This window comes from Haliotis rufescens, unplaced genomic scaffold, assembly GCF_023055435.1.
Source record: "Haliotis rufescens isolate VD_foot unplaced genomic scaffold, xgHalRufe1.0.p SCAF_2, whole genome shotgun sequence".
Lineage (NCBI taxonomy): Eukaryota > Metazoa > Mollusca > Gastropoda > Lepetellida > Haliotidae > Haliotis > Haliotis rufescens.
Genome location: NW_025963890.1, coordinates 57,646,096 through 57,659,851, shown reverse-complemented (window position 1 = coordinate 57,659,851; position 13,756 = coordinate 57,646,096). Strand labels below are relative to the sequence as shown.

The 13,756-nt window shown below is 38.5% G+C and overlaps 1 protein-coding gene across 12 annotated transcripts in view; it reads left to right on the top strand.

Moving 5' to 3' along the window:
- The window catches only part of LOC124141427 (microtubule-actin cross-linking factor 1, isoforms 1/2/3/5-like), a 261,785-nt gene that overhangs the window by 29,864 nt on the left and 218,165 nt on the right, over positions 1 to 13,756 (top strand). For all 12 annotated transcript variants that reach the window (XM_046509482.2, XM_046509497.2, XM_046509473.2 and 9 more), the window contains one exon: positions 11,729 to 11,790. In XM_046509482.2, the coding sequence (XP_046365438.2) occupies positions 11,729 to 11,790 (62 nt within the window). The remainder of the gene's footprint in view (positions 1 to 11,728; positions 11,791 to 13,756) is intronic.

The following is a 13,756-nucleotide window of genomic DNA, read 5'->3' as shown; positions in this document are numbered from 1 at the left end:
AACATAGTCTAAATTGTATTTCATTCATCATGTCATTGCATAAATTTACTTACAGGTATATTCATATGTTTGAGAAAATTAATGAAATAATTAAATTGCTGAAAATATACCAATATATGTTGCCTTTTATATAAATATAACAGATGAACGAACCCTTCTATGGATCTGAGATTAATCCAATACAGTGTATACGGTTGAGTGTGTGGCTTGTTCACACATGAGGTGTATGTGACCTGAATATACAACAACATTAGACTCTGCATTAGACCTGTATGTGTATAAACTGTCCTTAGACTTCAGTAGACTCCTCAGACTTGAGGGTAATGAGGCTACAGGAAAATGCTTTGTAATAGTAGAGCTGGTCATGGTTGTGAGCAGGGAGCGTAAACAGTATGTTTGTTGGTATTTACAATTGATTGGATTGTTTGAATAAAGTGCTATACCAACAATAACATTGGAAACATTTTAACTCCTGTATTGGACATAATAAGCGCTTTCAAAATTATAATTAGGGGGCTCTTATTAGGATATTATTTTGGTGAAAGACAACAGAGTTGAAAGATAGTAAATTTCATGCTTTATGCTGACAGCCTGAAATGTTTATATATGACAGATATATGTTTCCAGAATTTAATTGCCCATAATTAAGGGTGCATATAACAAACGTATTATACACGAATAAATAAGTCTTGTGTTCATTTATCAATCGGAAGGGGTGCTAATTGTGATTGTTCACTAGCCAATATATTAGCATTAGCAAATATCGCCATGGGCGCTTATTAGAGCGGAGTGCTTATTACGTCGAATACAGTATTAATTATACATATAAAATGGCTGCTTTTTGCTGGAGTTATTTACATACCACTTCCTCGCTGTACATAGACGGGTGTGTTTGCATGCATTGCTTTTGAAATAAATATCAAGCAGTTCTTAAAGCTGATATAGTGGAACCTTCTAACAAAGTGGGGTAGCCCAGTGGTTAAAGCGTTCGCTCATCATGCCAAAGACCCAGGTTTGATTCCCCCCATGGGTACAATGTGTGAAGTCTATTTCTGGTGTCCCCCGCTGTGATATTGCTGGAATATTTCTAAAAGCGGCGTAAAATCATACTCGCTCTAATAAACAGGGCTCATTCTCATTTTTGTTTGGTGAAAATATATCTGAAACAAACTGTGTGAATTCAGTTTTATGCCATTCAGAAATATTTCAAAATTCATGATGATCTGCAAGTTGGCAAATATGTGCCGGGGGAACCTGTGTTTGTAAGCATTAGTGGTAATCAGGGCCGTAAAGATCATTATCAGCCTGGGCCTCTTCCTCCAAGCCATCTTAGCACTAAGATGATCGTAACTCACAATCTTTCCTATAGACTTATGAAAGTCACAGCGCTAAGATTGCTTTGTGGAACGGGGCCCTGGGCCTCTTCCTCCAAGCCATCTTAGCACTAAGATGATCGTAACTCACAATCTTTCATATAGACTTATGAAAGTCACTGCGCTAAGATCGCTTTGTAGAATGGGGCCCTGGGCCTCTTCCTCCAAGCCATCTTAGCACTAATATGATCGTAACTCACAATCTTTCATATAGACTTATGAAAGTCACAGCGCATAGATCGTTTTGTGGAACGGGGCCCTGGGCCTCTTCCTCCAAGCCATCTTAGCACTAATATGATCGTAACTCACAATCTTTCATATAGACTTATGAAAGTCACAGCGCTAAGATCGCTTTGTGGAACGGGGCCCTGGGCCTCTTCCTCCAAGCCATCTTAGCACTAAGATGATCGTAACTCACAATCTTTCATATAGACTTATGAAAGTCACAGCGCTAAGATCGCTTTGTGGAACGGGGCCCTGGGCCTCTTCCTCCAAGCCATCTTAGCACTAATATGATCGTAACTCACAATCTTTCATATAGACTTATGAAAGTCACAGCGCTAAGATCGCTTTGTGGAACGGGGCCCTGGGCCTCTTCCTCCAAGCCATCTTAGCACTAAGATGATCGTAACTCACAATCTTTCATATAGACTTATGAAAGTCACAGCGCTAAGATCGCTTTGTGGAACGGGGCCCTGGGCCTCTTCCTCCAAGCCATCTTAGCACTAATATGATCGTAACTCACAATCTTTCCTATAGACTTATGAAAGTCACAGCGCTAAGATCGCTTTGTGGAACAGGGCCTTGGTCACACATTGTGACCTTCTTATCCTCTCATTTAGCTGATTTGGGTCAAACTCAGACTGTAGGATCTTACGTTGACTTATGTTCCCCGCTGGAGACTCATTGCTCTCTCTATTCTGGGTTTACTGTATTTCTAAACATTATGCCAGTTATTTTTGTGATATTTGTCACAAATAGGCTGTATGTTTAAACATTTTGTTACTTATTTGCTGTAATGACTCCAGCTGTATTAAGACTGCGGAGACAGCTGATTGTGGGAAGTCACAGGGCCTCTGTGATGTCACAGAGGAAATGCCATGCCAGGGCGGAAGACAAGTATATGTTACTGTAATCATGACAAAGTAATTTGAGGTCCTGATCTGACATTTATTTCTACACATGTGGATGGATATACATATGATTTATCTAGGGCCTTGAACATGCAAATTGGGAAAATTTGTTCTCTTGTTCCAAAACTTATTTTCATAGGCACTTTAATTTTGCATCAAGTGAAATAAAAAAAACCATAAGATTTTTCCTCTTCCTCTATATTGGCCTGTTGTCAGTGAAATACAAGTCACATCACATTAATAACTATATTAACATGAATTTGGATTTTTTTGTTTCCATTTTGAAATATTTACTGACATTTGCTGCAGACTTGGAGCCTAATATCGGCCTCTGAGCGGGTCCAGATACATCCTTGTAGATGCTGCTTTTTTAAAGTTTCTGTTTTGTTTACCCTTGATTGTGAAAAAATCCATGTTGAAATGTTTTTTGATGGAATGTGTGTGGGATAAGATTTTTACAAACAACAACGTAAATCAAGTAATAAAATATCCTCTTGGCACACTTACAGCTTCTTGAAATGTTTCAGGTGCAATAATACGTAGCCTTGCTCCAAGGCTGTACTGAATGTTAAGTCAATAGAGGTAAAGTCATTCTATCCTTATCACAAGCAGGTCTAGAAAAGCAGCCAGTACTAAGATGCCTGTCTTCTTTAGTGAAAACTTGTTCTTATTATTTATGTAATCTATAAATTATGATTTAACATAATAATTATCTTAGAGACTTGTGCAAGTCTAAGTTATGTGTTACCCAATAAAAAGCCCTGGTTTTGAAGTTTTACATGTCATTTTTCCTCACTAGATCTCTCCCCAGTAGGAAAGCTAGCCCATACATGCAATATTTATTATAACAATCAAGCTATAAATTTTAACATTGAGAAACAAGCCTAAAGGGATGAATATTCGAAAACGTCACGCGATACACTCATCACCCACATCCCTCCAGCATTCCACACTTAACCAGAATGAATGAGAGACTGTGTTGTACAATGTATGAAGACAGTTAATTTTCCACAACAAGGAAATCAATAATATTTGTTTAGTGTGAAGAAACGTGTATGTTTGCATGTTGATTTTGTAAGGGCAAGGTCGCCAGTTGACACAGTTGGCCCTGCTAGAGGACTGTGCACTGTGAGCACCCATGATGACCAGCACTGGTGTTTGGTGACGCTGGAGGAAATGAGTTGTTTTGTCAGAAATTTGCTGGGATGTGATGTAAATTGGCAACTTCCCTTGAGAAAATTGTTAAAATCCATGAGAGTCTTTGATTACAGAGTGGTTTGACATATGGGAGGGTTACAATAGACATGGAGGACTTTTGGAAGAATTGACAGTGAAAAAATTGTATATTTATGCATTCAATATTCTTGAGTTGCCCGGTGAGTGAGTGAGTGAGTGAGTGAGTGATATTCCAGCAAATATCCTGGCAGGGGATACCAGAAATGACCTTGACATATTGTAACCCCCATGTGGGAATCGACCCTGGACCTAACATTAGTTATAATTATACCAGGGGGCACGGGTGGCCCAGTTGTCTAAGGCGCCGTGATTTGCTGTGCAGGGTTGAGTCCCTTGGGCACACCAGAAACCTATGATTGTAGGTTCGAATCCCAGGAACCCCCGATTATGTTTCTTGGTTTGTCAGCACCATACCCGTGCTCGTGGGTTTCACCGAAGTGGTAAACGTCCGAGACCTGCTTAACTTTAGGCTTTCCTCCCACATTAAGCTGACACGCTGCGATATAACTGGAATACTGTTAAAAGCGGCATTAAACCCAACTCACTCACTTAATATAATTATACCAATATGAATTGGGCAAATTTTAATTCCAATTTGGAAATTTTTACATTTGCTGGATATTTAGGGTCGAATAATGGCCTTTCAGAAGGTCTTGATATACCATGGTTGCAACTTGATACACACTTTCATAATGCATCAGTAGCATGCCCACCTCCCTTTGAAATTACTTCGTTATGTTGCAAACTCAAACTTGATGCCCTATATTCTGATTACTGCTTATTGCAGTCTGTGCTGCAGATGACGCAGCATATTTTCGCCATATGCCGAGGTCTTTATTGATCAGCATGTCTTGTTCATTTCAAACATTTGAAATTAATATACTCTAGGCAATGTTCTAGTCTCAGGGTTACATGCCATAGTGTATTACATCATTTGAAAGATTGCAGAACAATGCAACACAAGCACTTTCTGACATTGTAATATTTAGTCAATCTAATCATTCATACTGCAGTGTCTCTCTGGTGCTTTGTAATGTTTGCTTGTTTCTTGTTTAATGCCGCACACAGCAATATTCCGGCTATATGACAGCGGCCTGTAAATAATTGAGTCTGGACCATACAATCCAGTGATTGACATCATGAGCATCGATCCATGCAATTGGGATACGATGACATGCATCAACCAAGTTAGCGAGCCTGACCACCCGATCCCGTTAGTCGCCTCTTACGACAAACAAGGTTGCCTTTTATGCCAAGAATGGGTTGCTGAAGACCTATTCTTCACCGGTTCTTCGTTCGCTCGTCACGCCGAAGACCCGGGTTCGATTCCCGACATGGGTACAATGTGTGAAGCCCATTTCTGGTGTCCCCCGCCGTGATGTTGCTGGAATATTGCTAAAAGCGGCGTAAAACCATACTCACTCACTCACTCACTCACCGGTTCTTCATGGGTCAAGGAATATGTTTTTTTAAAGTTATAAAGAGATACTATTAAATTTCATTTACAGATAAATATTCAAAATCAACGGTGATTATGATTATAGATGCATGGTATAGGAAAACCTTCCAAGTTTTCATAATTCCTCTGGTTTATCTTAACTAGTAGGGGGCGCAGGTGGCCCAGTAGACCAAGCTGCTGCAACATTTTGTGCTGTGTTAATTCCCCTCAGGCATCCAGAATCCAATGATCGGGGGTTCAAATCCAAGATTCACCTTGATTACGTTTCAAGGTTTGGTAACACCACGTCTCTGTGGTAAATGTCTTAGACCTGCATCACTTTTGGCTTTCCTCAGACATCAAGCCAACACGAAGTAATATTACCGAAAAACTGTTTACAAGAGCATTGAACCAAACTCACTCACTACTCACTTCACCACTACAAAGTTGTTCTTGAGACTATTGCACTTTTACAAGTTTCTAATGGCGATGAAATCATGTCATCATTTTCCCAAAAGACGTTAAAAGATGGTACTTGTTGTTACCTTGCTTGGCTCTCAGCATTTAAGGGCAAAACAAGGACTGGTCGGTCTAATGTCTCAGTGGGGGGTATCCATGCTAAACAACTGTATGGTATCTCAGTGGGCTAGCACTATAAAACGTTAAAAATTGGCATTATAGTCCCATAGTCCTTGCCAAACTGCTCAATAGTTAAAGTTTCGACTTGTAGAAATTTGCCATTTTTGAAGGGTTCTGCTATATGTTATCATTATAAGGACTACTGGACTGATAATGTTAGTTTCTACCCTGAATCCGACATAGATTCCAGACTATTACAAGCAGCCACACAAACATACGTTCAGGCATGTCACTGTCAGTGCAGTAAGCTTGGAACGCGACGTAAACCCATTTCTGACCTAACCTCACCCCATATTGGATCACGGAACTCAATGAGGGATGACACACACATGTCCACAATGCTTCCCTGAACACATTGTTATCTACATCTGATAAGGGTTGTCAATTTCACAATTAATCATACGCCACGTCCAGAATTCTCAACACACTTGATTGTAGTCTTGTCATGCGCATGATCTTTGTAGTAATTACTAATTGTAGAGTATATCTGAGAAATCTAGGTTTATGTTTCCAGTAATTCTTGTATACATGGTGTAGATCGTCACTAGTGATTGTTGGGGCCAGAAAGGTCATGGTGACCTTGTGTCTCTGTTGGCAATTGTTGTGAGAGCATATTGCACTTTGTTAAGATTATGAAGAATACCGTATTCGATGTAATAAGTGCTCTCAAAATTAGAAATAGGGGGCTCTTATTAGAATATTATTATGGTGAAAAAAAAACAGAGTTGAAAGATAAATTTCGTGGTTTATGCTGACAGCCTGAAATGTTTATGTACGACAGATATATTTTTCCAGAATGTAATTGCCCATAATTTAGTGTGCATATTACACAGGAGTGCGTATTATACTCAAATAAATAAGTCTTGTGTACATTGTTCAATTGGAAAGGGTGCTAATTAGGATTGTTCACTGTCCAATATATTAGCAAATAATGCCAAGGGTGCTTATAACGTCGAATACGGTATAAGCAAATATCGCTGTATGCACTTATTAGAGCGGGGCGCTTATTACGTTGAATACGGAAATCATGTAAGCGCAATGTTAACGAAAATGAAGTTTTGTAAGAATGTGACCTAATCTAACAAGGAGCTGAATGTGGATAATAATGGGCCACTTAGTTGTTAAGAAGTAAAGTTTTAAAATTCCTATAAAGATGAGGTGAAGAAGTTCTATAGGCTGTTATCATTTTGGATGTAATTCAATTGGATGTTGTGCATCATATAAGAATCTGAACTATGCAGGTATTCCGAGCATGAGTGTTGCTTTAAGGTCATGATGAACCAGCCACTTGTGTATGGGCTTGTATGCAGTTCATGGCTGTGTTGACTTAATATTTATTGAGAACCAGTTTTAAAAGTATTTGCAACGACCCGGACTAATCTATACCCATCCCACCTCCCACTCACAACCCACACAATATCCACACATAAATACGTATATAAAAACACCTTGTATTGCACTATGAAGTCAGTAACATTTAAATAAGATAAAAATACACATACACTGCAGGGTTAGAAACTAACAGTTTTCATCCACTAGTCCTTATAATGATAACATATAGCAAAACCCTTAAAAAGGACAAATTTCTACTAGTCCTAAGATACCTTTACCATTGGGCACTTTGGCAAGGACTATAGGACTAGTGCCAATTTCTAACGCTGCACTGCCCTGAATGATAAAGTCTAATGGTAGTTTTAAATAGTTGTTGTGAGATATGTAGATAATAAAGGGTTGGTTTGACATTTCAATGTCATTTAACAACAAATATTTGATTTAAGAGGCATGTTCATCAAACGCACATCTCACAGTTTGACATTAATGTAGATAAATAATGACACATATGTCTACTGTAATGAAAGAGAATTCAATGATGTATTGGTAATATTAAATTAAGTATTTGCGGAAAGGTAGCCCAAATCTGTTACCTTGATGACATTACGATTTCTCCATTGATGTACTTGAGACGATGCTGGAAGTCTGTGTTTAATGTCATGGAACTGATGTTATGTAAATTGGAATTCGTCATGTTCACAGTGAAGTATGTCATGTACACAGTGAAGTACGTCATGTACACAGTGAAGTATGTCATGTACACAGTGAAGTACGTCATGTACACAGTGAAGTATGTCATGTACAGAGAAATGTATGTCATGTACACAGTGAAGTACGTCATGTACACAGTGAAGTACGTCATGTACACAGTGAAGTACGTCATGTACACAGTGAAGTATGTCATGTACACAGTGAAGTACGTCATGTACACAGTGAAGTACGTCATGTACACAGTGAAGTATGTCATGTACACAGTGAAGTATGTCATGTACACAGTGAAGTATGTCGTGTACACAGTGAAGTATGTCATGTACAGAGAAATGTATGTCATGTACACAGTGAAGTATGTCGTGTACACAGTGAAGTATGTCGTGTACACAGTGAAGTATGTCATGTACAGAGAAATGTATGTCATGTACACAGTGAAGTATGTCATGTACACAGTGAAGTATGTCGTGTACACAGTGAAGTATGTCATGTACAGAGAAATGTATGTCATGTAGATATACATACATACATACATACATACATACATACATACATACATACACATACATACATACATACATACATACATACATACATACATACATACATACACACCAATTAGGACAGCCAAAATCTAGGTCACATGTGGCACTTGTGAGAACCCACTGACAGGGTAGACCAAGTGCCCCTCGTGACACATCTTGACCAATATGTAGATTTGATTTAGAGATACAGAAGTATCAGCCTTGCAATATGACTGAATCGGGAAGTGACATATTGTTATCTGAACATCGTGTAGAATTTGGTGGTGTATAAACCAGATATTGTTTGAGATATGCTGATAGTCAAAAGTTACGCAACATGCTAGTGTTATTACTTGACATATAACCCAGGAAACTTTGAGTGTTACGGTGAAAATTTAAAGGTACAATTGTGTTACCGTATTCGACGTAATAAGCGCCCAGGCCGCTCTCAAAATTAGAAATAGGGGGCTTAGAATATCATTTTGGTGAAAAAAACAGAGTTGAAAGAAAAATTTCATGGTTTATGCTGACAGCCTGAAATGTTTATGTACGACAAATATATTTCTCCAGAATGTAATTGCCCATAATTAAGTGTGCATATAACACACGAGTGAGTATTATAAGCTAATAAATAAGTCTTGTGTACATTGATCAAACGATATGCCAATTGGGATTGTTTACTGGCCAATATATTAGCAAAAATTGCCGTTGGCGCTTATTAGAGCGGAGCACTTATTACGTCGAATACGGTAAATGGCAATTGAAAAATAAACATTCTGAAAAAGCAGGAAAGCCCTTTGTGATTCTGTAGCATAATAGGTCTACAGTATCCCATGTTGATCAGCAGCATCCATTAATGAGGATTGTGTGGTTACAATGGTGTACCCAAAAACATGGTTTGGTGCTCGCAATATCAACCATTGGTATAACGGGTCCAGGCTTTATCTGGCTGATTGTATGTCGTTCTGAATAGCATAGATTGCACCTCGCAATATCTGGTTTATCTCATCCAGGTTATCAAACTTAAGTTTTTAGAACATCTGACATGGGCATCAAACCCCCTTTTCTCACTTACAGACTTAATATATGGAATTATAACAACATATACTGCTCTAAAGAAGTTAAGGAACACCTGAGTTTTTCATATTATATGGTTTATCTGTCATAGCATATGAAAGAATGAAAAATTCAGGTGTTACCAACTGATCACTATAGTTATATGAAAGAATCAGGTGTTATTAACTGATCAACTATTGTTATATGAAAGAATCAGGTCTTATTAACTGATCAACTATAGTTATATGAAAGAATCAGGTGTTATTAACTGATCAACTATAGTTATATGAAAAATCAGGTGTTCTTTAACTTTATTTTAGTAGTGTATTACACGACAGATTAACTATACAGTAAACTATGTTTATAACGAACACGCTTATAACGAACTGACCGATATAACAAACTTTTAGTTCCGGACATTTGCTGTTTTATGCTTATAACGAACTACGGCTACTCCAAACTAAAATAAGTGGTCCCTTTGAGTTTGTTATAACTGTAGTTTACTGTAGTTATGTGAAAGAATCGTGTGTTCTTTAACTTTATTTTGGTAGTATATTACGCGACAGATTCCTTGGATCCAGCGATGCATGATGTGCACAGCCCTGTCATGCCTCCCATACAACCAGGAGAAGTAGGATGGTGATAGATGGGTCTGATTATGCAAGGACAATTAGGTGATGTGACTATTACACTGACTGACACACACACCAGGGCACCTGTCACGTCAATGTCATATGTTCATCTGCAGCTAGGATGGATCTAGGTCATTGACTGCTGTCATGCTGACACTGCCTGATGGCCGACATGTAGCCGACATTGATCACACAAAAATGTTTGTTTCCTCATTGTGACATTGAGTTGTACTTTCGAACAATATGTAATTTTGTAATTAACCAAGTTGTCCAACTCCCCATTGTTAGGTTTGGTACCTTCCAATCTGTTGACTGACATTGGGAGAGTACCTGGGTTTGCTACCAGGAATACAGCCCTTCTGACAATCTGGGTAATGCAGAAGGCTGCAGTGTTTGGAAGTCTTCACATTCTCCGAAAAGTTCTGGGTGGGTTTGACTAGGCAGCGCTTCCTGGGGGAAGTCCCATTCTCTGTCTGGGCTGCGTGTAGAGGGGGCAAGGACCCTGGGCTGATGATGAGCCTAACCAGCCTGATTGTGCCAGGATCACCCAAACCCTCTTTGCTGCATTTATTATTTTAATCTGTACATAATAATAATAAAAAAGGGATATTTGTAATATGCTACAGTCCATCCGTTGAAGTATGCTCACAACGCTAACGCCATTATTGCTGCAGTCAATGGGTCAGATTTACTTACTCAGCTTCCGATATAAATTAAAAATATTTGTTGACGAATGTCAAAGACAGTATATTGACTGTTATTGCTGGGAGAAAGTTACACTCACACTTACTATCAGGTAATACTATCCAGTGTTCAAACTAAGGGGGAGCAGGGGAGCCTAGTGGTTAAAGTGTTTGCTCATCATGCCAAAGGCCAGGGTTCATTTCCACACTAAAATGAAGGGCTTGGGTGTGAAATGTCTCGGTGTTTGAAGTTTGCTATATGTATTTGAATTAAGAGTTTGATGGTTTAATGGGGCATGTCGACTTTCCAGCGTAATTTTGTAAACTCATAAACTCATCAATGATTCACTATGCACTGTATAGTGTAAGAGCTCCAACAACGGAGATGAGAAAACTTGCGCTGAGCGAAACATATAGTTAGTGTATGCTGTATTGGGTTGAGTGAACTTGGCACTATGCAAGTGTACATTCATCATCAAGGCAATGTTTGTGTCTGCAGCCAAAGTAGCAGGAATATCTCTCATTGGCATGACTTCCCTTTTCTAAGTCTGGTTATGTTTATGAAAGTAGTTTGTATTTGAAAGTTTAATTTTAATTACAAGCTTAAAAATGCCATGGGGAGTTTAATGGATGAACATTTTTACTGCATGCTTCATGAACACAAAGAAGCTCATGTTTTATTTCACGAGTACCACGGTTAAGGCCGTTTGTTTTTCAAAGGAAATTGTTCACGGCAGAAGCCAAAATGCACTTTCAAAGTCAACTCATTTGCTGATCCCATCTGTGCCCCAGCTTTTGTGTCCATATACATTGAGTTAACGTCCAACATTCATCTCCGCAGGGTGTTTGACTATTTGAAAACTGTGTATCTTTACCCAGCTGTGGCAGAACAGAATTTTAAAAGACACTGCCTCCTTCCTTCTCTGAATTAAATTTGACTCCATTCTCAAATGGTCTGTTGATTTCTGTTTCAGACCAGCGAGACGCTGTTCAGAAGAAGACATTTACAAAATGGGTCAATAAGCATTTATTAAAGGTGAGTATTGCTGACAAGCTGTTACTTTAGCTGTTGCACGAGTCTGGTGACATTTTGCAGCTCATCCATGACACAGAAACATACACAGCGCCCCCTGTTAGCAAGCAGACACACCTTGCAATGGGGACGAAAACAGCTCTTGGGAACCTTCTGCTATTTACATGAAACCGACGTGCAAACATGTCTGATTGGATGACGTTTTCTGTCGTTCTCATCCAGCCCTCGTCAGTTGCGAACAGAATTTGTAATCCTTTCATGGTGGTGATGTGATTTGCTCTGACCAAATATGGCTGAAAAGATTTCCAACGACGAGCCTGGATTTTGACGTTGAAATTGATGATCCTCAGGTTAAAATTAACGCCTGACTTTGAAGTCCTTTTTAGGGGACTTGAGTCACATTAGAAGCAGAAATGTACAAATTAACACAACAAGAATGGTAGATATTTAGAATCTGAATGTATTTCCTGAGCGTTCAAATGTCAAACACATTTTCAGTGTGGGTTCTTTTAAGTTGTCTCAACAAGTGAATTAAAAAAGTCGCAAGTAATGACGAATGGAGGGGGTTCATCAACAGATTGTTGCTGCAACGGGCAACAGAGACATTTTCATCCTCGGTCGGGTGTAGTCTATCTCTGATGGAGAGTTTCTGTTAGTTATCCATCCTCTGTAAATTGAGTTTGTCAAACTCAGAAGGTGTTTTATCTTGAATTGAAATGAATTTGGTTTTTATCAAAAAACAACTCTATGAAAGTTAATCTCCTTTGTCAGAACATCAGTGTCAGCGTCAAGATTCTTTTTTTTCTTGTTAAAAGATTAGTTTGAAGACTTGCATGTTTTTGATAATTCTTGCATTTTTATCCAACTATGTACATAGGTACGGTTTGGTAAATCTCGTTCATTTATGATTTCAAGAGTTTGTTTAATAATTCTGTAATTCATTATTGAATTACCATATTCACCATATTATATGCCCTGCTCCATAATCTTGTGAGCACTCCCTACAAAGGCCATGCCAGTGTATATTCTTCTGTTGTATATAACAGGTTTCTTAACAGAAAACACCAGGCCTAGGCTCTATTATCGAAAAAGTTTTTAAAGCCCTTAATTACTGAAGTGGTACTATTTATATTGCCTATATATCATGATTTAGCTGGTGAAATACTATAGCTGTCGAGTCAGCAATTAAAAATCAGAATTTTTCTATTAGCAGTTTCTTCAAGATGCACAATGTACCACTGATAATGAGGCTTATGTGAAACTGTGTAACCACTCTTTAAGGTGTCCTCTACAGAATGACTCACTCAGTACTAGGTGAGAGTGAAGCCCAATTATCTCTGATCTTCGCTAACACGTTAAGGTCTGTGCAGGTATTAGCTCCGTAGGTCGGGATTTAGGTCACACATGGGCAAAGGTATATTTCACCCAAGTGGGAATTTCTCTAAAATCTTTTTCGAGGCATTTCTGAATGGATGACAGTGGTCCTGCTATACCGACATGTTTCAAGCAGGGATTACAGGGAGATTTTGCTTTGTCTGTGAATAGGATTCCTGAGATTTGTCACCATCCAGTGAAAAGAATGTTTTAATGATTTTCCAGTGTTTGGATTCCAGATTGTTCAGATGAATTGAAATAACAATTTGATCCCAGAGAAGCTTGTAATGTTTTATCCAATAAGCTCATTTCCTAATTATGAGTGTCTGCCATGATAATTATTGTTGAGGCTATTTAGTTCAATTCTAAGAGGTATGAATGCTCAGGAATTTGTCTAGACCTGCTCAGAGGCATCTACATGTATTTGGCTTCAAATGCCATTCAAAATTTCCAGATTTGACTGATAAATTTTCATATTCATGTTTATGTGTACATTTAAGCTATAACTAATGTTATAGCTTTTTATGACTTGTATTGCATTGAATTGTTTGATAGGCATTACTTAGACGTTGACGGATGACAAAGTAGACACAAT